General features: G+C 37.2%; 1 protein-coding gene across 8 annotated transcripts in view; it reads right to left on the reverse strand.

The window, feature by feature from the left end:
- TNNI3K (TNNI3 interacting kinase) overlaps nt 1-27,871 on the reverse strand; it is a 304,916-nt gene that overhangs the window by 182,707 nt on the left and 94,338 nt on the right. For all 8 annotated transcript variants that reach the window (NM_001204797.2, XM_009459335.5, XM_054659350.2 and 5 more), the window contains 6 exons: nt 26,630-26,728; nt 22,018-22,156; nt 15,192-15,336; nt 14,999-15,103; nt 4,788-4,882; nt 4,013-4,162 (listed from right to left, as the gene is read on the reverse strand). In NM_001204797.2, the coding sequence (NP_001191726.2) occupies nt 4,013-4,162; nt 4,788-4,882; nt 14,999-15,103; nt 15,192-15,336; nt 22,018-22,156; nt 26,630-26,728 (733 nt within the window). The remainder of the gene's footprint in view (nt 1-4,012; nt 4,163-4,787; nt 4,883-14,998; nt 15,104-15,191; nt 15,337-22,017; nt 22,157-26,629; nt 26,729-27,871) is intronic.

Here is a 27,871-nt window from a genome sequence, read left to right on the forward strand (position 1 = left end):
ACAGCCTGACATAAAGGAGTGCTTTTCTTTGTCAAAGGCAGCCTTTTCAAATCTAACTGCCAGACACACTATTGAGCTATGTGTTCAATTCTAATTGGCTGAGATCTTTTCAATTCGGCAGTTTCATCTTTAATGCAATGGATGTAAGATTATGTGTAGGTCTTTTCAATGGGTTTTCCATACTGGTGATTAGGGCAGAGGATTTGAACATAAGCAGGCTGCTGGCTATTTCTTCTGACCAATTTAAATTGATTCATGCAGGTCCTTTGTACCACAGGAAAAGGGCAGAACAAATCCAAGTGAGTGAGACAGCGATCGCTACACTTTCAGATTGGAATAGTAGAAACGAAGAAGGGGAGAGATGGGGAGGGGAGACACTCTAAATATTGTAAAATTGGAGCTCTAAGCACTCTGGCAGATAAATATTGAAACTTAAACAGTGGCTTCTGTGTAGGATGAAGGTCACCAGGAAAACTATTTTCAAGATTGATTTCGATATATTTAGGTTAGAAGGGCTACGCAAATAGAAAGCATTCTTTATATCTGATTCCACAGGGAACCATAGTGAGTAAACCCTTTTCTGAAAGCATTCCAAAAGAGAATATATAACTCTTCCAGAACTCCAAATCACACTTCAATGTGCCATATCAGAATAGTAGAAAGAAGGTAAGCTAAAATTTAGCTTGGCTCAGGTGAAAAATTTGGCTTAGAGCCATTCAGATAGAGATGGGTGCTGCTGAGAAAGACTGCATGGTTTTCTGTTAAGAGATTAGACTAGGATGAACTATTTAAATTGGGCGTATCCAAAAGTACACCTATTCAAATAGACACCCTTGATTGTGAAGCTCCCTTCTTGTTTATCTCTCCCGGGATAGGATAGGGTACATGGTAAATCATGATGGGGCCATTCTTACATCAAGTAGAGTTTTAGTCCTTCCTCAGCTTTACCTCCAAATTGCTCAGGGAACTCCTTAGTATACTATATCAATTAATATAGTGATTCCCTCTCCAAGGAGGCAGGGAAGCACTTCTTGTTTCAAAGGATACAGGGACAGGTGCACTGCTGACAATATTAACAAGGCCACTTCAGTTCTCCCTGAACACATGAAAACAATGCAACATTTTTTTAGGAAGAGAAAAATAGCAACAATTCCATTTGTCATTTGACTTGCTTTGCCCTAGAACATTTGCAAAACATCCATCTGTCTTCTGAGCAACAACATTCAATTTGTTAAAATTCATAGTAATAATGGAATGCAACACTGATGCCTGGCACATTAGTTTGAACAAATACGGTGACAAATACAGCATATGCTGAAGAGGCCAGTGGGCAAGTCCTCTAAGCTAAAGGATCTTTGTTGACATTTCATAGGAAATCTTAGAAGCTTACACAATGATTCATTGTTTCATAGAAGTGTGGAATTCCATGAAAAATAAAAGTAAAGCCAGTTTTCAACTATCATTCTCAATCAGCTAAAAACAAACAAAGCCAACCCCTGTGAAGAGATAGCTGCAGCAGCAATTTCTGAGCTGCCTTCCGGAAGACTAATGCTTTGTAAACAGTCTTACGCTGAAGCTCACATTTCTTGAGAGTCACTGTCTGAGAATCACTTGAATAAATGCAATGTGTTGAGGAGGTAGAATTTAGTAAGGCCTCCTGAGATTTCAGAAAATTTAAGATTTTCCAATTGATATTAAGATATAGAGCTACCTAGATTTTTTAATACAAAGTAGAACACCTTTATATCTAATAGAAATGCAACCATATATTCAACGAAAGACATATATCTACATATATGAATGTTCATAACACAGTACTCTTAATAGCCCCAAATTGAAAATTATCCAAATGCTCATGAACAGTAGAATGAATTAAAAAATTGTGATATAGTCACAAAACATTATACTATACAATGATAAGAATGAACAATCTACAACTGCCTGCAACAATGTGAATGAATCTCACATATTGTTGGCTGAAAAAAGCCAGACACAAAGAAGTACATAGCATAGCATTTCATTTATATAAAGTGCAGAAAGTGGCAAAACGACTATGCCACAAGAAGGCAGTGGTAACCTACTTTAGGGGAGTGATTGGAAGAGAATGTCAATGGGGCTTTTAGGGGACTTGTTATGTTCAGTTTCTTCATTTGGGTGCTGGGTGAGTTCAATCTGTGAAATTCATTGACCTATATGGTTATAATATGTGCAAAGGTATATATATGTTTGTATTTATACAATATTCAAATAAAAAGCAAAATAAGCCCACCAAAACACAGCAAGCCTATATCTAACTTATTACTTAATATTCTATGTCTGTTCACTTGTCTTTATTAAAGTAACTCCCACATCATTTTTCTACTAGCAGTCTTCAGACCTGTACATTTTTCCTTCTCCTTGTCTATATGCTTACTGCATGCTTACAACAGCTCTACATTTTCATCCATCAGACTACATTTCTCCTTTCATTGATGGACTTTCATATCCCACTTTATGTATTTATTTATTTATTTATTTATTTATTTATTTATTTATTTTTGAGACGGAGTATCGCCCTGTTGCCAGGCTGGAGTGCAATGGCATGATCTCAGCTCACCACAACCTCTGCCTCCCGGGTTCAAACGATTCTCCTGCCTCAGCCTCCCGAGTAGCTGAGATTACAGGCATCTGCCACCACACCCAGCTACTTTTTGTATTTTTAGTAGAGACAGGGTTTCACCATGTTGGCCAGGCTGGTCTCGAACTCCTGACCTTGTGATCTGCCCACAGTGGCCTCCCAAAGTGTTGGGATTACAGGCATGAGCCACCACACCTGGCCCATATCCCACTTTAGTCAGAAAACCTTTTGAATCAACTTGGTAGGCTAGGAAATCTTATAGCTTAATAATTGTTATTTTCAGTACAATCTTTTAGGATCTGAGTATTTAAAAAGATAACTATGTTTCTTTAAATATTTTTAATATCGTAAAAAGACAATGCAGTCATCAAAAGTTAAAATATCAATTAAAATGTGACTTTAAAATCTGGCATTTTTTTATAGTATTCAATTATAACCTATAATTTCAAAGACAATATATATTCTTTCATATCATCTAAAAATCTAAACTCCTTAGGAGTGTATGTGTATATGGAGAGCTTGCTTATGAGGCAAATATATCTCAATAACAATTATAAAGATGCTTTTCACCATCTGAATGTCTTCAGTTACTTCTCCCTTGAAATGATGAATTTGTTATCAATCATCTTTATTTCTGAGCTACTAGTAGTCCCACTGTTATCACACTAAAATAGCAATTACTTAGCATTTATTTTGTGTCAGCCACTGTTCTAAGCAATTTGCGTATATTATCTCATTTAACCTTTACAATCTTATAAAGTAGAATTTATAATCCTTATTTTTCAGATGAAGAAAATGGAGTTCAGAAATATTAAATAATTTGCACAAGGTCAAATAATATGGCTTGATTTAAACCCAGTTGTTTTCATACCAGATCTCAAGCTTTCACCACTTTGAGCTCGGATAAGTTTATACTTAAGCAAATAAGTTTATATTCAAATAAGTTTACACTTGGGTCCCTCACATTTTCTAGCACAAGCATTGTCAGCAGGGTTAGATCTGACAAATATTTCTTTCCCCTCTCCTTGTACTTCTTTCTTATAAATTTGAAACCACATCAAAATTCCCCCATATAAGAGATAAAGACTAGCTCTGAGCCCACTCTACTATCATTATCCATCACAATTTTGTTTCTCTGGTACTTAGAAATGTGACAATTCCCTTTTCAAAGTGCCAATACTGAGAATGCCTTTGGTTCATCTGCAGCCTAGGAGTTGCCTTCTCTGATTACAGTGTATTGGACTTTTTGATCCAAGGCCCCATAAACTCAAGTAAAATCTACAGAAGAAATGAGAGTGTTCAAGTCATGCAAGCAAAGTAATTATTGATGCACTGACATAATCTATGCACACAGTTCAATGTATCACTATAGAGACATGATGATTAAAAATATACCTTTTTCATAAGCCCACATCAAACATGTCTGCTCATCTTTTTCACCACTAGACCTGCTGGGATCACAAGCCACTAGATTCATATCAGCTCCATTATCCAGTAAGAACTGAACCAGGCGAATGTGACCGTGGTAGCAAGCAGAGTGTAATCCTGTAATAGAAAAGAATTGAAAGAACAAAAGGAGAAAAAAGAAAAACTGCTCCCCAATTTTCAAAAGACAGTCATCACCACATAATAGCATTATTTCCAAAGGTATGCAGTAAGGATTGATTTCTTTGATAAAGAACTAATTTTATTATTGACCAAACGAGACATCACTTTAAGCAAAACGGGTATTATATTGTACTCAATCTTCTATAGAGACTGTCTTTTCCTCAGTACAATTATAGTATTTCTACATCCACTGTAATTACCAAGAACAAATGTTAGCATCTTTACACAAATAAAGGAACAAAGACCCATCACAGGTTTTTTTTTTTTTTTTTTTTTTTGATCACCAAATCAAGGGCAGAGCAGTGTGGTCAGTCTGTCCCTAGTGCTGGCCATAAGAGGATGCACTGACTGCAAATAATTTAACACAATAATAAAATTGACCAAAAAGTCAGTCTGCTTTTTATTATTATCAGTCATTATCAATTCTAAATGCTGGCAGTTGATAAAATACCCTTTCCCACTGGAGTTGAGCACTCCCAATGCCCCCACATCCCTTTGCATACCATTATTCTTAATCATTGATAAGCATCTAGAACTAGTGGTGTTTTCACCACAGTCTTACCAGTGTGCCCATCCCTTCCTTGGTGGTTGATGTTTATGACATTCTGATCAAGAAGAAATTTGACTAGGTCAACGCTCTTGCCATAGGTACAAGCACTGAAAAAAAAAAACATAAAACAAGAAAGATAGAAGGTCCTTGTTATGAACTAAATTGTGCCCTCTCCCCTACACCTCGAAAAATCATATGCTGAAGTTATAACCCCCATAACTTGACAAAGAGACTGTATTTAGGGATTGTATCTTTAAAGAGGTACTTAAGAGGGGTGGAGCCAAGATGGCCGAATAGGAACAGCTCCAGTCTACAGCTCCCAGCATGAGCAATGCAGAAGATGGGTGATTTCTGCATTTCCAACTGAGGTACTGGGTTCATCTCACTGGGGAGTGCGGGACAGTGGGTGAAGCGCACCATGCCTGAACCGAAGCAGGGCGAGGCATCGCCTCACCTGGGAAGCGCAAAGGGTCAGGGAATTCCCTTTCCTAGTCAAAGAAAGGAGTGACAGACAGCACCTGGAAAATTGGGTCACTCCCACCCAAATACTGCACTTTTCCAACAGGCTTAACAAACGGCACACCAGGAGATTACATCCCGCACCTGGCTTGGAGGGTCCTACGCCCACAGAGCCTCGCTCATTGCTAGCACAGCAGTCTGAGATCAAACTGCAAGGTGGCAGCGAGGCTGGGGGAGGGACGCCTGCCATTGCCCAGGCTTGAGTAGGTAAACAAAGCTTCCGGGAAGCTCGAACTAGGTGTAGCCCACCACAGCTCAAGGAGGCCTGCCTGCCTCTGTAGGCTCCACCTCTGGGGGCAGGGCACAGACAAACAAAAGACAGCAATAACCTCTGTAGACTTAAATGTCCCTGTCTGACAGCTTTGAAGAGAGTAGTGGTTCTCCCAGCACGCAGCTTGAGATCTGAGAACGGGCAGACTGCCTCCTCAAGTGGGTCCCTGACCCCCGAGTAGCCTAACTGGGAGGCATCCCCCAGTAGGGGCGGACTGACACCTCACATGGCTGGGTACTCCTCTGAGACAAAACTTCCAGAGGAACGATCAGGCAGCAGCATTTGCGGTTCACCAATATCCACTGTTCTGCAGCCACCACTGCTGATAACCAGGCAAACAGGGTCTGGAGTGGACCTCCAGTAAACTCCAACAGACCTGCAGCTGAGGGTCCTGACTGTTAGAAGGAAAACTAACAAACAGAAAGGACATCCACACCAGAAACCCATCTGTACGTCACCATCATCAAAGACCAAAGGTAGATAAAACCACAAAGATGGGGAAAAAGCAGAGCAGAACAACCAGAAACTCTAAAAAGCAGAGCACCTCTCCTCCTCCAAAGGAACACAGCTCCTCACCAGCAATGGAACAAAGCTGGACAGAGAATGACTTTGACAAGTTGAGAGAGGAAGGCTTCAGAAGATCAAACTACTCCCAGCTAAAGGAGGAAGTTCGAACCAATGACAAAGAAGTTAAAAACTTTGAAAAAAAAATTAGACAAATGGATAACTAGAATAATCAATGCAGAGAAGTCCTTAAAGGACCTGATGGAGCTGAAAACTACGGCACGAAAACTACGTGACAAATGCACAAGCCTCAGTAACCGATGCGATCAACTGGAAGAAAGGGTATCAGTGATGGAAGACAAAATCAATGAAATGAAGTGTGAAGAGAAGTTTAGAGAAAACAGAATAAAAAGAAATGAACAAAGCCTCCAAGAAATATGGGACTATGTGAAAAGACCAAATCTATGTCTCATTGGTGTACCTGAAAGTGACAGGGAGAATGGAACCAAGTTGGAAAACACTCTGCAGGATATTATCCAGGAGAACTTCCCCAATCTAGCAAGGCAGGCCAACATTCAAATTCAGGAAATACAGAGAATGCCACAAAGATACTCCTCGAGAAGAGCAACTCCAAGACACATAATTGTCAGATTCACCAAAGTTGAAATGAAGGAAAAAATGTTGAGGGCAGCCAGAGAGAAAGGTTGGGTTACCCACAAAGGGAAGCCCATCAGACTAACAGCTGATCTCTCGGCAGAAACTCTACAAGCCAGAAGAGAGTGGGGGCCAATATTCAACATTCTTAAAGAAAAGAATTTTCAACCCAGAATTTCATATCCAGCCAAACTAAGCTTCGTAAGTGAAGGAGAAATAAAATACTTTACAGACAAGCAAATACTGAGAGATTTTGTCACCACCAGGCCTGCCCTAAAAGAGCTCCTGAAGGAAGCACTAAACATGGAAAGGAACAACTGGTACCAGCCACTGCAAAAACATGCCAAATTGTAAAGACCATCAAGGCTAGGAAGAAACTGCATCAACTAACGAGCAAAATAACCAGCTAACATCATAATGACAGGATCAAATTCACACATAACAATACTAACCTTAAATGTAAATGGGCTAAATGCTCCAATTAAAAGGCACAGACTGGCAAAATGGATAAAGAGTCAAGACCCATCGGTGTGCTGTATTCAGGAAACCCATCTCACGAGCAGAGACACACATAGGCTCAAAATAAAGGGATGGAGGAAGATCTACCAAGCAAATGAAAAACAAAAAAAGGCAGGGGTTGCAATCCTACTCTTGGATAAAACAGACTTTAAACCAACAAAGATCAAAAGAGACAAAGAAGGCCATTACATAATGGTAAAGGGATCAATTCAACAAGAACTAACTATCCTAAATATATATGCACCCAATACAGGAGCACCCAGATTCATAAAGCAAGTCCTGAGTGACCTACAAAGAGACTTAGACTCCCATACAATAATAATGGGAGACTTTAACACCCCACTCAACATTAGACAGATCAACGAGACAGAAAGTTAACAAGGATATCCAGGAATTGAACTCAGCTCTGCACCAAGTGGACCTAATAGACATCTACAGAACTCTCCACCCCAAATCAACAGAATATACATTCTTTTCAGCACCACACCACACCTATTCTAAAATCAACCACATAGTTGAAGTAAAGCAGTCCTCAGCAAATGTAAAAGAACAGAAATTATAACAAACTGACTTTCAGACCACAGTGCAAACTAGAACTCAGGATTAAGTAACTCACACAAAACTGCTCAACGACATGGAAACTGAACAACCTGCTCCTGAATGACTACTGGGTAAATAACGAAATGAAGGCAGAAATAAAGATCTTCTTTGAAACCAACGGAACAAAGACACAACATACCAGAATCTCTGGGACACATTCAAAGCAGTGTGTAGAGGGAAATTTATAGCACCAAATGCCCACAAGAGAAAGCAGGAAAGATCTAAAATTGACACCCTAACATCACAATTGAAAGAACTAGAGAAGCAAGAGCAAACACATTCAAAAGCTAGCAGAAGGCAAGAAATAACTAAGATCAGAGCAGAACTGCAGGAAATGGAGACATAAAAAACCATTCAAAAAATCAATGAATCCAGGAGCTGGTTTTTTGAAAAGATCAACAAAATTGATAGACCGCTGGCAAGACTAATAAAGAAGGAAAGAGGGAAGAATCAAATAGACGCAATAAAAAATGACACAGGGGATATCACCACCGATCCCACAGAAATACAAACTACCATCAGAGAATACTATAAACACCTCTACGCAAATAAACTAGAAAATCTAGAAGAAATGGATAAATTCCTCGACACATACACTCTCCCAAGACTAAACCAGGAAGAAGTTGAATCCCTGAATAGACCAATAACAGGCTCTGAAATTGAGGCAATAATTAATAGCTTACCAACCAAAAAAAGTCCAGGACCAGATGGATTCACAGCCGAATTCTACCAGAGGTACAAGGAGGAGCTGGTACCATTCCTTCTGAAACTATTCCAATCAATAGAAAAAGAGGGAATCCTCCCTAACTCATTTTATGAGGCCGGCATCATCCTGATACCAAAGCCTGGCAGAGACACAACAAAAAAAGAGAATTTTAGATGAATATCCTTGATGAACATTGATGCAAAAATCCTCAGTAAAATACTGGCAAACCGAATCCAGCAATACATTAAAAAGCTTATCCACCAAGATCAAGTGGGCTTCATCCCTGGGATGCAACACATGAAAATCAGTAAATGTAATCCAGCATATAAACAGAACCAAAGACAAAAAACATGATTATCTCAATAGATGCAGAAAAGGCCTTTCTGCATCTATTATCTCAATAGATGCAGAAAAGTTTTTAGCCTTCATGCTAAAAACTTTCAATAAATTAGGTATTGATGGGATGTATCTCAAAATAATAAGAGCTATCTATGACAAACCCACAGCCAATATCATACTGAATGGACAAAAACTGGAAGCATTCCCTTTGAAAACCGGCACAAGACAGGGATGCCCTCTCTCACCACTCCTATTCAACATTGTGTTGGAAGTTCTGGCCAGGGCAATCAGGCAGGAGAAGGAAATAAAGGGCATTCAATTAGGAAAAGAGGAAGTCAAATTGTCCCTGTTTGCAGATGACATGATTGTATATCTAGAAAACCCCATAGTCTCAGCCCAAAATCTCCTTAAGCTGATAAGCAACTTCAGCAAAGTCTCAGGATACAAAATCAATGTGCAAAAATCACAAGCATTCTTATACACCAATAACAGACAAACAGAGAGCCAAATCATGAGTGAACTCCCATTCACAAATGCTTCAAAGAGAATAAAATACCTAGGAATCCAACTTACAAGGGATGTGAAGGACCTCTTCAAGGAGAACTACAAATCACTGCTCAATGAAATAAAAGAGGATACAAAGAAATGGAAGAATATTCCATGCTCATGGGTAGGAAGAATCAATGTCGTGAAAATGGCCATACTGCCCAAGGTAATTTATAGTTGCAATGGTATCTCCATCAAGCTACCAATGACTTTCTTCACAGAATTGGAAAAAACTACTTTAAAGTTCTTATGGAACCAAAAAAGAGCCCTCATTGCCAAGTCAATCCTAAGCGAAAAGAACAAAGCTGGAGGCATCATGCTACCTGACTTCAAACTATACTACAAGGCTACAGTAACCAAAACAGCATGGTACTGCTACCAAAACAGAGATATAGACCAATGGAACAGAACAGAGCCCTCAGAAATAATGCTGCTTATCTACAACTATCTGATCTTTGACAAACCTGACAAAAACAATCAATGGGGAAAGGATTCCCTATTTAATAAATGGTGCTGAGAAAACTGGTTAGCCACATGTAGAAAGGTGAAACTGGATCCCTTCCTTACACCTTATACAAAAATTAATTCAAGATGGATTAAAGACTTACATGTTAGACCTAAAACCATAAAAACCCTAGAAGAAAACCTAGGCAATACCATTCAGGATATAGGCATGGGCAAGGACTTCATGTCTAAAACACCAAAAGCAATGACAACAAAAGACAAAATTGACAAATGGGATCTAATTAAACTAAAGAACTTCTGCACAGCAAAAGAAACCACCATCAGAGTGAACAGGCAACCTATAGAATGGGAGAAAATTTTTGCAACCTACTCATCTGACAAAGGGCTAACATCCAGAATCTACAATGAACTCATACAAATTTACAAGAAAAAAACAACCCCATCAAAAAGTGGGTGAAGGATATGAACAGACACTTCTCAAAAGAAGACATTTATGCAGCCAAAAAACACATGAAACAATGCTCACCATCACTGGCCATCAGAGAGATGCAAATCAAAACCACAATGAGATACCATCTCACACCAGTTAGAATGGCAATCATTAAAATGTCAGGAAACAACAGGTGCTGGAGAGGATGTGGAGAAATAGGAACACTTTTACACTGTTGGTGGGACTGTAAACCAGTTCAACCATTGTGGAAGTCAGTGTGGTAATTCCTCAGGGATCTAGAATTAGCAATACCATTTGACCCAGCCATCCCATTACTGGGTATATACCCAAAGGATTATAAATCATGCTGCTATAAAGACACATGCACACGTATGTTTATTGCGGCACTATTCACAATAGCAAAGACTTGGAACCAACCCAAATGTACAACAATGGTAGACTAGATTAAGAAAACGTGGCACATATACACCATGGAATACTATGCAGCCATAAAAAATGATGAGTTCATGTCCTTTGTAGGGACATGGATGAAGCTGGAAACCATCATTCTCAGCAAAGCATCACAAGGACAAAAAACCAAACACTGCATGTTCTCACTCATAGGTGGGAATTGAACAATGAGAACACATGGACACACGAAGGGGAACATCACACACCGGAGACTGTTGTGGGGTGGGGGGAGGGGGGAGGGATAGCATTAGGAGATATATGTAATGATAAATGAGGAGTTAATGGGTGCAGCTCAGCAACATGGCACATGTATACATATGTAACAAACCTGCACGTTGTGCACATGTACCCTAAAACTTAAAGTAGAAAAATAATAATAATAATTAATAAATAAATAAATAGGTATTTAATTTAAAATGGGGTCATTAGGGTGGGCCCCAATTCAATATGACTGACATCCTTATAAGAAGAATCTGGGATTAAGACACAGGTGACATTGACAGAGAGGCAGCCATGTGAAGACACAGCAAGAAGGCAGCCATCTGCAAGCCAAGGGAAGAGGCTGCAGGAGAAGCCAAACCCGTTGACACCTTGATCTTGGACTTCTAGCCTCCAGAATTGTGAGATGATAAATTTCTGTTGCTTAAGCCACCCAGTCTGTGGTATTTCTTTATGACAGTCCTAACAAACAAATGCAGCCCTGATTACACCAGGCATTCTAGATGCACACATGTATATAAGAGAGCCAAAGAAACAGAGAAGGGAGGAGGTGATGAAAAATAAACAAGCACCATCTACAAAGGCTAAATAAAAATGTGGATATATGGTGAGAAAATCCTAAAGATTCTCACATCTGGACCTTTAAGAAAAGAGCTGTATAAAATTTCCAGTGTTTTTTATCAACTGCTTTCAGGGATATTAGTCATTTTTCATAAAAGGAGATAAGACATAAGAGTTCCCTGCATTTTTAGCTGCAGGACCTAGGAAATATTCTGCAGGACAATCAAATTAGAAATTCAGGAGGGTTCTGAGAGTTTTAGTCAAATCCAGGTCACAGTCTGAAATGATTCCTGGTAAAACCATCTACTGTCTCTCCAAACACTTCTTGACCAGAGGGTAAGATCTCAAAGCTTTCATTTTACTGGAGCATTAGCTGTGGACTCAAAATCCAGAATTCTGCCACACACAAACCAGAGGATCCTGGACAAGTTCTTTGACCTCTGTGAGTTTTAGTTTTACCATCTATAAAACTATAATAGACAATACCCTATCAATGTGCCAAATTGTTGGTGAAATTTCAAGTGAATTAATGCTTATAGAATCACATTACAAATTGTAGAGGACCTTTCATTATCAGTTCTTTCCAGGTGTGAGAAAGTATTTGTGGAAAAATTAATAAATTTCAAGATGCAAGGAAATAAGATTTTTATAGACAAATTTTGCACACAGATTTGTTGAAATACTTATCTGAAATTCTGATTTCTACTGGTTACTGGGAAAGCTAAGATGCATTGAGAAAAAGATTTTGTATGAAATTAGCATGCCTAGTAATGACTACTGGATTTAACTTTTTGATTAGTAATTCTCATAAATGTTCTTTTCCTGTAGTTTCCCTCATACCTCTGCTTTTGCTATCACTTGTTAACTAACAATACTCTACATTCAAGTCATGAAGAGATATGAGGTATGTAATAACTGACTGGAAAGAACTAGCATTGGGCAAAGCCCCAACTAAATAATGGCTAAAGGAAGGGCATAGGGACTTGGTTCTAGAAAAAAAGAGGGAGTTCACTGGGTCTTAGCATTTCCTCTTCCTGGGATGGCCTTGCCTAGGCTTGCCTAAGTCATTTTTCTTTCATGAAATATCATTCATTCTTTATCCAATTAAACTGAATATGAAGTATTCTAATGAACCAAAGGCAGAATTCATTGCTGACCCGTCTGCTTCTTTGTAATTTCAATCTTACACTGCTTATCACACTGTAATATGGTACTGGATACACCTCTGTTTACTTTGATACCTTACAATAGGGCTCCTTTAAGGACTGAAAGAATCCTGTCATCTTAATGTCCCCAGTAGCACCAATACAAGGTAGGTCTTTAATGACTTTTTCTTGAATTATTGAGTGAATAAAAAAACTACCATCTCAGTGCAATATATCATATCATCATTAACTATTTGCATTATAAATACGATCCATAACAGTACACATTTAATATTGATTCATTGCTCTTTTTCAAAGAAACTACTTACAGATAATGAGTTCTGAATATATGCACATATATGTGTATATATGTGCATGTATACACACATATATACATGCATACATACATGCACATATATACATGCACACACGTGTATGTGTGTACATATATATACATATATATTTGTATATGTGTGTGTATACATATGAAAACCACAACAGAAATGTACTGAGTGCTTACTCTGTGCAAAATACTATGTACATAAAAAATTCATATTCAGAGTGAATTCCTCACGTAAAAGGAGTTTCTTTTATAAATATTTGCTTAAAATGAATATAACAAAAACATTAATCTGTTACTCTGAGTAGCCACAGGCTTACACGAAATAAAACAATTGGGTATATACTTTCAACTCACTTCACAAATCTTCTCATATAAACAATCTTTTGGAGGTGACAGTCACCCTCTGATTACAGTTGGTTTCAATTTTAGTACATGAAGTAGCAAAATGATTTGAAAACTAGCCTGAGGTGTCAGCTGTAACAGGCATGACCTAAACGGAAAGAGAATACCAGCAACCAGTACATATCAGTTCTGCCAACTGTCCCCTGCAGGGACAGATTCCACTGATCCATTTGACTGAAGGTATGATCTAAGGAGTTCTTGCATCTGTTCTGTTACTGAGTGTGTAGAAAACAGACAAAATATTTTGGTACTAGAACATGAAGAAATGTAAAAAGCACAGGATTTAGAATTAGGTAGGCATTTGCAATATTATTTTCTATCCATAAGAAACTTTGGCAAGTTACTTAGCTTTTCTGAGCCTCAGTTTTCTCTTCTGTAAAAGAGAGATAATAAGTCCAACTTCATAAAATGTTGTAAGGATTACATGAGATAATGGATGCGAATCATCTGGCATATGGTCACTATTCCATAAATGGTGGTTTTACTTCACCCTTGTTTGACTGAGTCTTTGGTTGACAAGAAAAATCTGGAAATGTATGTGAAATTTGACAGGTTGATGCCTGATGCAGAAGCACAAGCTTAATTTTAGTTTGGTAAGAAATAAAGAGAGTCTCCTCATTTTTATTATTTATCAATGCAATACAAAAACATTATGTGAACAACAAATTAGTCTCAAATACAATTTTAGAGGTTACAAACTAATGGAAACATATGTAATGTGTAGGCAAATGGACTAATTTTCAAGATCTACTAAATATAAATTACTATGCTTTTACTGTTTTAGCAAAATAGTTACTCATTAAAAATGAAAGCCTTAGATTTTATAAAACATCCACCTTCCTTTTGGGCATTTTAGGGAACTATAGCTCTGACTTATTAGCAACCTTTTCTTTCTTTTCTTTTTCTCTGTTTTTATTTTGGTTGCAACTTTTCTAATCCCAGCTGTTCCTTCAGTGTGCTTTTCTAGAGCACACCGTAAAGGGCTCTCATGAATTCCTAGAGAAGAGCTGATGCTTTCTTAGGTATCTGAGTGGCCACCCTGACTAGGCTTTTACAGGCTGACAGATGGATGTTTTAGATAGGTAGACACATTTTCACGTAAGGTTTAAGTGGAAAGGAAACAAGTGTCACTTTTAATGCTGATGAATTCTGGTAATGAGATTCTTGTTGGAGGAGGATTATGGGCACATCCCTTTTTGGCAGCTTTCCATGGAGTGAAGAGGAATAGAAGCAATATGCTTACAGATGTTGATATGCCTGTTGCCTTGGCAACATCAGTCCCTGTCTTTGTGGCTGCTGCCAGGAACACAGCATCTGGCTCCGGCCCCATCTGTTGTACTGACTGCAGCATCTGCCTCCACCTTTTCTTCCATGCATCTAGCTCTGGCTCTTTGTCCTCTGCCCTACCTCTGCTATTGCTCTCTGATTGCAACATCTGCCACTATTTGTTCTTGCTTTATACCCACAACTTCAGGTGCTTTAGAGTGTCAGCTAAGTTTAGTGGCTATGGCACTTAAATATTCTTTTACCTATGAAAAGCTGTTTCACTGAAGATGTTTTCCTTAGTCAGACTTTCTGTTCCTGATATTTGGATGATTTCCTTGGCAACTTCAAATTTGCCATTGTAGCATGCCCTAGATTTGAAGAAAATATCTTGTTAATATTGTAAGCAAGTACATGCAGTATACCTGGAGAATCTATGGAATGCTACATAATACTCACAGGTGTAAGGGGGTATCTCCATAGATATTAACAACATGAGGTTGAACTTCCAAATCACTTTGCAGCAGATACTTAACTATATCATGGTGTCCAAATCGAGAACAGAAATGGAGTGGGACATGGTCTTCATTATCTTGAGCATTCACTGTTATCAGCAAGAAAGGAAAAGATATGTTATCTAGAATTCTTTGTTTCTCAACCTTCATACGTATAGTATCATGGACATTTCTAAGTGCCTGAGTGATTCCTGGAAATTGCCAGTTAATGATAATCATAAAGGAAATTAAGGGCGACCAATTTTTAAAATTATAATGTTATTCTATTGCCTACTACCACATTAAACAGGTTTCCTTCTAGCTTCCATAAATTCTATGGAACACATCAAATCAAATCTATCTTACACAGTGGAACAGTTTGGGAAACTAATAGCATCCAAAAGGTACACGTGGCCTTATTTCTACAAGGATCACATTTCAAATTGATTGTTTTTCTATCTGAATGATGTTAAGAATTACAGATCCTGGCCACAGCACCATTCCCAGAGATTTGGGTTCAGTAGGTTAGAGTGGGGCCCCACAACCTGTATGTTTACAACACTGTTGTAAACAGCTCTGATGTATATCCTTAGCTGAAAATTGCCATACTACAGTATGCAAAGCATGGTATCATGAAAGGAAAAGCACTTTAGACTTAGGCAGACCTCATTAATTGTTTTACTTTAGACAGGTTATTTAAAATTCAATTCTTCATTCAGTAGTGGACATGTGTCCTTCTCGTTGAAACACCCAGCCTTATAACCTCTTCTCACGTCTGGGTAATTCCGTATACTGCAAGTATTAATGAGAAGCCAAGACCACATTCTATCACAGAAGCAGAAAATGTGATTTCCAAGATCTGTTTGCAGCTAGGGAACAGAAATAGCAGAGGGTGACCATATGTCCTGGTTTAGGCTTGTTATCCTGGAATAATTCTTAATAATGACACTTTTACTCTCAACAGTTCCCTGGTCTGGATACCTATCTGTAGACTCCTCCAATCAACACATCATATGAGACTCTGACTTCAGAGCTGATGACATAAAAAGCAGGGCCTAATCTATCTTGGCAATGTGGCAGTGGTGGCAGTAGCTCCATCCAATTTCCCATGGTAGCAATTCCAGCCACAGATTCAATGCCCTGCATTGTTGGCATCAGAAGCACAACAGTTTATGTGTGCCTAGCAAGGGTGGCAGTGCATCTTCACAGGACCACATTTGGGCATGATTTTGGATGTTGTTCCTCACTGTGAGAATTTCAAACATGGCTTTCTACTCTGTTCTGAGGAAGAAGATTCTGTGTGCTACATAATATCCTTTAATCTACTCCTTTTATGCCTAAATTAGCAAGAGTTAGTTTCTAATACTTGAAAGTAAAAAAAAAAAACAAAAACGAAAACAAAAAAACTTGACAGATACACTCTCTTTCCTCAACAAGAATCAAGTGATCACTATGTATTAGCCATTAAGCTAGTGTTGGAGGTATGGATGTCTTATCAGTAACAATGGATATAATAAGATCACTGTTCCAGGGATGCTGAAAAGAATAAAGAGGATCATGATTGGAAAGCGTCTATCTAGCATGATGCTTGTCCCATACTAGACATTTAATAAAAATTACTTAACCATTTTATTAATGTCCATCTTAGAAATTTGCTGTGTCCAAAGCTAATAACAGATAAATGCAGAGTCTATACTCTCAAATAACCTACAGTCTAGTTAAACAGTCAATAATTACAGTCCTGAAGTAATAACAACTGAACATCAAACTGCTCAATTCCTAATCTGGCTTTAATAATTTTTAAAACTAAAATAATGGAATCAACTGCTCTAAAGCCATTTGTTTTTTTGTTTGATTACTTTGTCAATCTAGACAGGGTCTTAATTAGGCCTTGTAGCTGCTATATTTGTAAACAATCATCCTCATTTTATTGTTCTGCAAGATTTTAAGCCAAAGGCAAATCTTTAACAAAGTCACTGAGCTTCTCCTCCCAAGGCTGTTATTACAAACAAACCTTTGAATCTTTTTTTATTAATGAGCAGCTCAAAAAGACACCTTTCATTCAGAAGAATGTTGGTTCTTCTGATTATCTCCCTTTTAAAAAAGCTTTTCCTTTGTTCATGTGCTGTTCTAAGCCAGGGAAAGTCAATGCCACAAGTCAATGCTTGAGAACAGTTAGGAGTCCAGGGCATCTGGAGTGTGACATAAGAATTCTTAAGGTTCAGAAGGAAAAATGCAAAGCAGAATGCAGTGCAATCTTCTATTAATTTATAATTTGCCTTTGGCCATCCTTGGCCCCACCCAGTATTCCTCGCCAATTGAATTAGTAAACTTCAAATTAGATTATTTACTTGGTGAATTATCCACAGTGGCTGAAACATTATTCCCATCAAAGAAGATGTAAATACCAACTGAAGGAACAAGCCAGGACAAATATGGAATCAGACATAGAATTTATGCGTATACACGTCTGTTTTTGCCTCAGTCATTGTGATGTATTTAGTTTTGTCTTCGACAATTTGCAAAGACAAAAAAGAAAATATATTATTATATCTTAGAAAAATTGAATGCATGAATAACATTCTATTTGCTCTAACTTAGCATCTTATTGAGAAACATATAAAGGAGAATTTAAAACAAAAAATACATGTAAATCATTATTAGGAAAATATCTAGTTCCTGGTGCTCTGTTTTGAAGAGAGTAGGTAGATAGTGATGTCTTTTGAAAGAAATATTGAATATTGGGTGAATGTGTGCTGTTTCTTCTTTATTTCCGCTTATTGACCCTAAAAATAAAATAAAATTTTCCAGATTGACCAAGCAATGTCAACAGGTCCTATAAGATCTTTAAAATTACTCCCAGGTCTGTCTTTAATAAGCTTTCAGTAACAGATCTGTGTAATACATCCAACAAGCTATATTTCAAAAAATAAAACACTTCCTATGGCTGGACATGTTCTAGGAATTTTTTGTGGCTTTCTGTAATATCCAGCTCTGTCCAGTTGCAAGGATTGTGTTATTTAAAAGAAATATAGCATTTATGATTAAGATGACAGAAATTATTAATTCTAAATTTAATTTTTTCAATTTTTAACATTATCAAAATGGCATATTTTGAAGGCTGTATCACTATTTTTTTTTCTTATTCAGTCCATCAATATTTTAAACTTTTCAATCTCATTTAGGGGGCATTATACTTCTCCTTTTTCATTACCCTAAGAGATACAAAGAAGCAAAACAGTGACTTAAAACATACCTAACTGAATAGGTCAGCCTCTCAAACATGCTGAACCAAAGAGGCTGCTTTCAGAATTACATTTTGGGTAATTTTGCAACCTGAATTTATTTTCATTTGTGACATTCTGTTACCATGGAAACATACTGTAAATACTGGATTTCAAATTGTACTCTCTTTGGGGTCATTTATTTAATCTTTCTCCTATGTCCATTTACCACAGGCAGGGTCCAGATCTAAAATTAATCATTTGGAGGCTTAGCTACATTTTAGAATAAATGAACTAACTAATAATAAGTCCTGCACAGTGTCCATTGGCATAGCAGATCTTCTGGTTTATTTTTTGCAATTGGTTGAAGTACAAATGGGACTTAAATATCAAGCGTGTACTAGAAAGAAATAAAAATACTTAAAAATGTGAGTCACGCCGTCTCTTGACTTTATAAAATAATTGAGTAAGAGGCATGTAATACTTGCGTGCAACAAAAAGAAAATGTTAAAAATTGTATCATATGATGCTGGTATGTAAGGGGAATATGGTTGTAGTATTACACATTTCAATGCCTTTTGCACTGAAAGAGACATGCTGATCATAAATGACATTCATTTTGACACTACTGAGCTCTGGAGTTGTGCAGAGGAATAAAAAGCTAAGGTTGGCATCAATAATGAAAGGAAAAAGTGATGCAGTTCCTGACCCCTTGGAAGAGTGAGGCAGTTTCAAAAACACGATTATGTGTTTAGTCGTTCACACAGGTGTACCTGTGCCTATTCTAGACTAACAAAATGAAAGAGACTGCTTAAACAAGGTCCAAGGAACAGCATTCCTTACATCCTGACAACATAGGTTGTTTATAATAATGCTCTAAAGTAGCTGCCTGATTTACTGCATACTGGCGCATAGAAAACAATGCAAGCTATGTTTCTTAAATTTTACGAAATAAAGTGGCCCTTGTTTACAACTTGGAAACTGGAAATTACCTTAGTCTCTTGCCACGGTTGTCTCTAGGATACTTTGTGTATTCCTTATGGGTAGATAAAAAACATTGATTAGCTTTATTAACTAAATATCAATCTGAATTTTGAACCAAGGAACTGGCAGTTCCAGAGATTTGACAACCATGTCCTTTTGGAAATGTGTATTGTTCCCGCTGCAAAGGCCAGCAGTTCTTACAGCTGGGCTTTTAATTAGGTCTCTTGGGGGTCAATGGAAGAATGTTGGATATGCCTGAGAGAATTTAATGGCAAGACGCAACTCTGAGTGAATTTTTGTCAAAAAATAAAGTTTGTGAGGAAAAGCAAAAAAAAGAAATTTTTCAATACCTATAGTAAACTTTCCAAAATTTATTTTATAATTAAGAAAATAAAAATGAAAGGAAATTCTATTCTATCAACTGATTCCGAAGTCCTTCTATGTATTCTAAAGCTTTTTTTTTCCCAAATGGATCACACTCAAACTCTATTAAAAAGTATAGTAATATAATATCAAATATTGGGGATGTGGGAAGCAACTGAAATTCTCATATATTGTTGAAAGATTTTAAAATAGTACAAACATTCTGGAAAACTGTCTAGAAATTTCCTAAAACATTAAACATATGCATTATTACCTTTCGATTTATCAGTTCTCTCATATATATATGTGTTTATATATATATTCAAGAGAGATGAACATATATGTCCACAAAAAGACGTGAATAAGAATGTTACTGGCAATTGTATTCATAATAGAAAAACACTAGAAATATTAAAATGTCTACTAGGAGAAGAATGGATATACCAATTATGGTATATTCATGCAATCATAAACAATATAAAAGAACAAACTACGATCCATACAACAACATGGATATATGTCCAAATCATCTTGTTGAGCAAAAGAAGCCAGTCACAAAATTATACAAACTTCAAGAACAGACAAAACTATATATAGCAATAAAAGCCAGAATATTAATTACCTTTGGTGGTAAAGTCTATTTACCTGAGATGAGGTAAGGGAAGGGAAAGATAAGATAAGGGAAAATTTCAGAGTAATTAAATATTCTAAATCTTGATCTGGGTGGTTTTCAATGGATGTATACATACATAAATATTCATCAGGTTATATTTTTAAGATTTCAGAATTTGCTAGAAGTAAATAATGTCTCAATTTATAAAAGATTAGTGAACAACAGTGAAGACATCTAATTCATCTAAGAGAACTCTTTACTTTCACTGGAGCCCCTAATAACCATAAAAACCCTAGAAGAAAACCTAGGCATTACCATTCAGGACATAGGCATGGGCAAGGACTTCATGTCTAAAACACTAAAAGCAATGGCAACAAAAGACAAAATTGACAAATGGGATCTAATTAAACTAAAGAGCTTCTGCACAGCAAAAGAAACTACCATCAGAGTGAACAGGCAACCTACAAAATGGGAGAAAATTTTCGCAACCTACTCATCTGACAAAGGGCTAATATCCAGAATCTACAATGAACTCAAACAAATTTACAAGAAAAAAACAAACAACCCCATCAAAAAGTGGGCGAAGGACATGAACAGACACTTCTCAAAAGAAGACATTTATGCAGCCAAAAAACACATGAAAAAATGCTCATCATCACTGGCCATCAGAGAAATGCAAATCAAAACCACAATGAGATACCATCTCACAACAGTTAGAATGGCAATCATTAAAAAGTCAGGAAACAACAGGTGCTGGAGAGGATGTGGAGAAATAGGAACACTTTTACACTGTTGGTGGGACTGTAAACTAGCTCAACCGTTGTGGAAGTCAGTGTGGCGATTCCTCAGGGATCTAGAACTAGAAATACCATTTGACCCAGCCATCCCATTACTGGGTATATACCCAAAGGACTATAAATCATGCTGCTATAAAGACACATGCACACGTATGTTTACTGCGGCATTATTCACAATAGCAAAGACTTGGAACCAACCCAAATGTCCAACAATGATAGACTGGATTAAGAAAATGTGGCACATATACACCATGGAATACTATGCAGCCATAAAAAATGATGAGTTCATGTCCTTTGTAGGGACATGGATGAAAATGGAAATCATCATTCTCAGTAAACTATCGCAAGAACAAAAAACCAAACACCACATATTCTCACTCATAGGTGGGAATTGAACAATGAGATCACATGGACACAGGAAGGGGAATATCACACTCTGGGGACTGTTGTGGGGTGGGGGGAGGGGGGAGGGATAGCATTGGGAGATATACTTAATGCCAGATGACGAGTTAGTGGGTGCAGCGCACCAGCATGGCACATGTATACATATGTAACTAACCTGCACGTTGTGCACATGTACCCTAAAACTTAAAGTATAATTAAAAAAAAATAATTGAGCTAAAACATGTTAAGAAGGATTCGCATGTAGGCCTGATAAATATATTAAAGATGAATTATGACTTGTGGAGCAAATAAGTACACGACTACAGGATTAGTCAACTTCAAGATTAATCTCTAGTAAGAGAAGTACAAGTAAAAGGTATACATAAAGCAAATGATAGCAAAGGTCTTTTAAATATATAATCTTACCATCTGCTTTGCTGCCTTCTTCCATCAAGAGTTTTGCAATATTCAAGAATCCTTTTGCAGATGCTAGGTGGAGGGGTCTATCTCCAACTTCACCACTTACATTTACATCAGCACCAAATTTCAAAAGAAGGCGAGTTACCTAAAGGATTTATTCATTTGAAATCAGTATAAAAATTCAAACAATAATGCAAAACTTTTGGCAGTATACAAGAACACAACTGGCTTAAACCACAAAAATTTATTGTTATATCACCTAGCAAGAAGTCCAAAACTGGAACAATTCTAGGGTTGATTAATATAACAGCTTAATAACTCAAGTTCTTTCTGTCATTCTGTTCTGCCATGCTCAGCAAGTAGGATAGATCAACTCATGGTAGTAAGAGAGCTGCAGCATCTCCAGCCATTACAAACTGAAGTTCACAGGGTAGAGCAGGAGATGACCTCTATCTTTTGGAACAAGCGACCATTTTTTTAAATCTAGAAATTCCTTCTTAAAAACTCTCCAGAAACCATCTTCCCATATCTCTTCAGTCTGGACTAGGTCATTTGCAACTTTCTAAACCAATCCTTGGGCAAGGGGAAAGATTTACTGTGAGTGGCTTCAGCTAATTAAGATCTAACACACAGTGGCTGGGGATAGGAGCATCTCTAAGCACAACCTCTAGGAGAGAGGTTGAACAGTGAAATAAAATAAGGAGTCTGCAAGAAAGAAAAAAATATATGGCCCAAAGTGGTAACAGTTGAAATGATAGCTTTGCCTAAGCAAACAATAGTGCCTGCTACTGACCTTATGCTGTTAACGTGAGGGGTAATATCATATACTGATTAAGAGTTAAGGTGCAGTTTAAGATAGTCCTAGATTCGAATCTAGAATCTGATTTATATCAGCTCTGTGTTCTTGAGAAAAATTAGTTAATTTATCTATACCCAAGTTTTTTCATATGTGCAATGGGAATAATATTAAGACTTAACTCATGGGTTGTCATGAGGATTGGATTAGGAATTTGTTTAAAGTGCATAGCACAATGACTGACATACAGTATTTGTTCTGTAAATGTTATTTTTTATTTTTGTTGGTGAACTGAGACAATGTTGTTTACTATTTCTGTTTCAGAGTTAATGTGGGGCTAGATGAGATGCTAGGGAGCTTTGAAAACGTTTTTTAAAAATCATCTCCACATTTTTTGACCTTGAAAACCTACTTTTGTCATTTGCTCTCTTTAGTATCAACTCTCTTGTCAATTTCATAATGTAGGTCTTCACTTTACATAAATAATCCTCTCTAGAGTCATGCAGAATCTTCTCTGAATGATCTCTTCCAAAGTCTCCTTCTGGCCAGAGCCAGTGGTAGTTGACTTGATTCTTGATTTTCATGGCAGCTTCAGTCATATGGGTCTTTTTCTGGATATGTGAGTGAACTGGAGATAGAAACAGTAGCCCTGGCATCTTCTCCATTTAACTGAGACTCTACATCCATAGGGTCAGAGAGGGATAAAGTAATGAAGCATGTGGGAGTCTTCCTGCGATTGTTTCAGGTAATTTAGGAATTCCTTTGAGTCACTTATATATATACTTAAGAACTTTCCCAATAACTTCTGTAAACTTGATATTGGCTCTCCTGAGAATTTCAAAAGTCACCTCAGTGATACTAAGGTTAAGTTAGGATGCATCTGAATCCTTAAAATAGCAGTTAGGGTTCAAATAGCAATTGACCCCTCTCAATTGTCTTGACCACTGAAGTGTCAGCACAAAAGTGAATTCAAGCTCTAAAACTATTTTTACTTCCCATGAGTCAGCAAATAAACATGTCTTGAGTATAAATCTCTCAAGAATGTGGTAGACATTTGAGAGAAATTCTAGAGAAAATATTAGCTGGGTGTGATGTGGGGAACTGAGTTCCTATTGAGTACAATAGACAAGAGCAAGGGTTTGGAAATCAGCTATATTATACTTATCAGCTATATTGCTTTGAACAAATTGTTTATCATTTTGATACTTCAGCTTCTTCATTGCTAAAGTTGGAATAATAATATTTCTACCTCTTGGAGTTGTTGTGAGGATTAAATAAGTCATCGCATGAAAAGCACTCAGAAAAGTGCCTGGCATTCAATAACTGTTAGTAAAAGTGGTAGCCCCAACTTGGAGCATGTGCATTTTATCTCTTTGTTGGCTAATGGGCAGATCAAGACTTAATTCAGGTGAAATCAGAACAGCAGAAGTTTAGTTTCAAGAACCTTGCATGCCTAAGCAGATATTTCCACTTACACAGACTCCATATATTCTGATTATGTGACTTCATAATAGACTGATTTAAACTATCTCTGAAATCGATTGTCTATTAAGGACTATTATTACATACCTAGGAAATATTGCTCTTGGTGCAAAACATCTACTCTTCCACTTAAAAATAAGTAAATAAACAAATGACAAGGAACATGGCACATTAGGTACATTTATATATTGAATGTACCGTTCTCCTTGTCAGCATATTTTAGCAAATGACAATAGCCTCCATAAATTACTTATGTGCTGCCTTCACACACAGAAAGTGAGTCCCTTATCATAAAAGGGCCATCCACATTTTAGCATAATTTTATAAGACTGTGACTTTATTTTCAGGGAAAGTAAACAAATTTAGTTCTCCACCTAACATGCATACAGGCTCTTTATGTTTCTGCTGGGTGATGAGGTTAATCGTCAAAGAGGATGACTCTACAAATAATATGCATTGTATATATCCTGTCTGTGCCTGAGGTTAGGAAATGATGGGATTTTTCCATTACTTGTGCTTTTGGGCCTGTACTTCTAAAAGTATTTTCAGTGCCCAGCTCTTCATTGCACTCCAGTGCACTCTGAGCAGCACATCAATGAAATAAGCAATCTTCCTACCTATAGGTCACGCTTCACAGGTCTTAGAGTGTCCAGGCATATGCCAGCTAGCAGAGGAATAAAGGCACAATGACTATTGAGCACAGGGACACAAGTAAGTTTGATCTTCAACTTGGAACCCTCAGGTGGTGCTGTGACATGACCTCCAGGAAGGTAAAAAGGTATAATTCTAACCTACAATTGAATGAGTCTAGAAAGACAAAGTGAGGAAGAGTGAAAATGGAGTATTCAATGAACAGTTATATTTGGTTATCCAGTTACATTTGTATTTCTCTCTGTCTCTCTCTCTCTCTCTCTCTTTTTTTTTTTTTTTTGTTATTTTCAGTTCCTTGAGTATTCTCACTGCCAAAGGGCAGTGTTTTAAAGAAACATAGAAACTTTGTCTTTTGATATGTTAAGGTTGAAAATCAGCAGACTTTGGAGTTAGAACATGTTGCCTTGAATTCTGACTTCTCCATTTAGGAAAATTGTTTGGACTTGATAATTTGTCTCACTGGTTGAAGAAGAATAAGAAGAGGTACTGTGGTACAGCAAAACAATATAGGCTTTGGGATCAGACAGAACTGAGTACATATTCCAGCTCTTCTATTTATTATTAATAGCTGCATGACTCTGGCATGCTACCTCACCTGACTGAGCTTCATGTATACCATTGATAAGAATGGGCAAATAGGCTGGGCATGGTGGCTCACACCTGTAATCCCAGGACTTCAGGAGGCCGAGGCAGGAGGATCACGAGGTCAGGAGATCGAGACCATCCTGGCTAACATGGTGAAACCCCGTCTCTACTAAAAATACAAAAAATTAGTCAGGCGTGGTGGCAGGTGCCTGCAGTCTCAGCTACTTGGGAGGCTGAGGCAGGAGAATGGCGTGAACCCAGGAGGCGGAGCTTGCAGTGAGCCGAGATCGAGCCACTGCACTCCAGCCTGGGCGACAGAGCAAGACTCCGTCTCACAAAAAAGAAAAAAAAAAAGGGGCAAATAGCCAATTTCAGGGTTGTGGAAAAATTAGAAAAAAAGATAAAGGTTCTATCATAGTGCTTATCCCATAGTATAAGCTCAGTCATGTGGCAATTCATTAATTTCATAAAGTTGTGAAGGTTAAATAAAAATCATGTATTGAACAAAAGTATGTTAAAAACTTTAAAGTTTCTATATATATTATTTATTACAGAAAATAAAATTTTATAAATATGGACCTGTTATAGAATCACATAAAGTAAATTATAAAGCACATTAGTAATTGTTTCTATAGAGTCTTTATGAGTTGTTTTATTGTTATTGCCATTAGCATCATCACAGCTATATTTACTGAGCATTTGCCAAACAATTTATATTGCATCCTAACAGCAACCCTATGAGGTTATAATTAATATCTTTCCCCATTTTATAGGTGAATAAATGAAGATCAGAGGGATTACATAACCTACACCTGGTCAAAACACTAGGAATTTTTCAAATTTAGGCTGACTGATTCCTGAGGCCACACACTTACCAATGTACTTTTCTGCCTCTTCGTGTAATAAGATCATCAGCAAAAATGAGTAACATGACAACCGTAATGCTTATATGGATCTACAAGTTCCTCAAGGATGGGTTGATGAGAATATGGCAAAAATAATTCAAAGATATTTTAAATATAAACTCTTTGAAGCTAGGACAATTCAACAAAAGCCTACACTTAAGCAACACCTAACCTTTGGAAATCCTACTGTCAGACTTACCTGTTCATGTCCATAGTACGCTGCAATATGCAATGGAGTGAAAAAAACTGCATCTTGAATATTGACATTAGCTCCATGTTGCAACAGCACATCAGCAGCCTGGACAAGAAAATGATTATGGTTAAGAACTTCAGTTGAGTTATCTGCCTATTAAGATTCAGTTTACAACCACCATGCACAAATCTTCTTCAGGAGTTGCCACCCTAAAACACAACTTTCTTCCATCCACCTTATCCAAGACCTCTAGTGTCCTGTTTTTTTATGAAAGATAAAGACTAAATTTCCTTAGTATGACATTCAGGGTCCCTTCAATCCGACAGTGTTTGTTTTAAATGTATTTCTCATTAGTCTCTTTCCTAAACCCAATTGTAGAGTCAAACTGCATCCAGCTTCCTGCTCCTTTGAGGCTTTGTTCACATTATTTCTTCAGCCAGAAATGTCCTTCTGCCTCATATATTCATGCTTTATCTCCAGCTAAAATGCCATCTCCTCCCAGATTTCCTCAATTTCCCTCCCTTCATTGCCATCTGCCTGGCTGAAATTAAATGTTACCTCCTCATAAATCTCATATAACTTTCACTCATATAATTTAGAACATTTGTCTATTTATATACATACCTTACCATCCTTACTAAAGAGAAATTTCTTTAAGGACAAAGTGTATGTCAGATTCATCTTTATACTCTTACTCTAGCATGTGATCATGCAAATAACAATCATACAATAAATATTTGTTGAAGAAATGAATGAACAAATGAAAAACCCTACCAGGAACTGTTGGCCAATTGTCATCATGGAAAGCCATAGATTGGTATTTGTAGGGGAGAAAAAAAATATTTTTTCTATCCATTTTAGGTTTATTGGCTGAGGCCATATAAATTAGACTGACAAAAAGGCAGATAAATAAGAGAAAAACAATCAGGAGTTTATTAACATGTGTATTGCACATAAATGGGACTACTCAGTGATGAGTAACTCAAAGTAGTAGTTAGAACTTGGTCTCATCTATAATCTTAACAAAAATTTACAATAACTTTGTAGAGCAGTAATAAGACAAAGAAAAATAACTTTGAACTTCTACTGGCAACAAATTGGGGGAAGGTAAATATATGGAGGAAACTAATGGAAAATAAAAGTTGGTTTTAGCAAAGTTTCTTATATAGATTCCTCTGGTGACTTCTCTGGGCTGATAAGTGTCTAGAGTTATCTCTTGTGATTAACTTCTATCCTTTCTGGTAGAGA

The sequence above is a fragment of the Pan troglodytes genome, chromosome 1 (assembly GCF_028858775.2).
Source record: "Pan troglodytes isolate AG18354 chromosome 1, NHGRI_mPanTro3-v2.0_pri, whole genome shotgun sequence".
NCBI lineage: Eukaryota > Metazoa > Chordata > Mammalia > Primates > Hominidae > Pan > Pan troglodytes.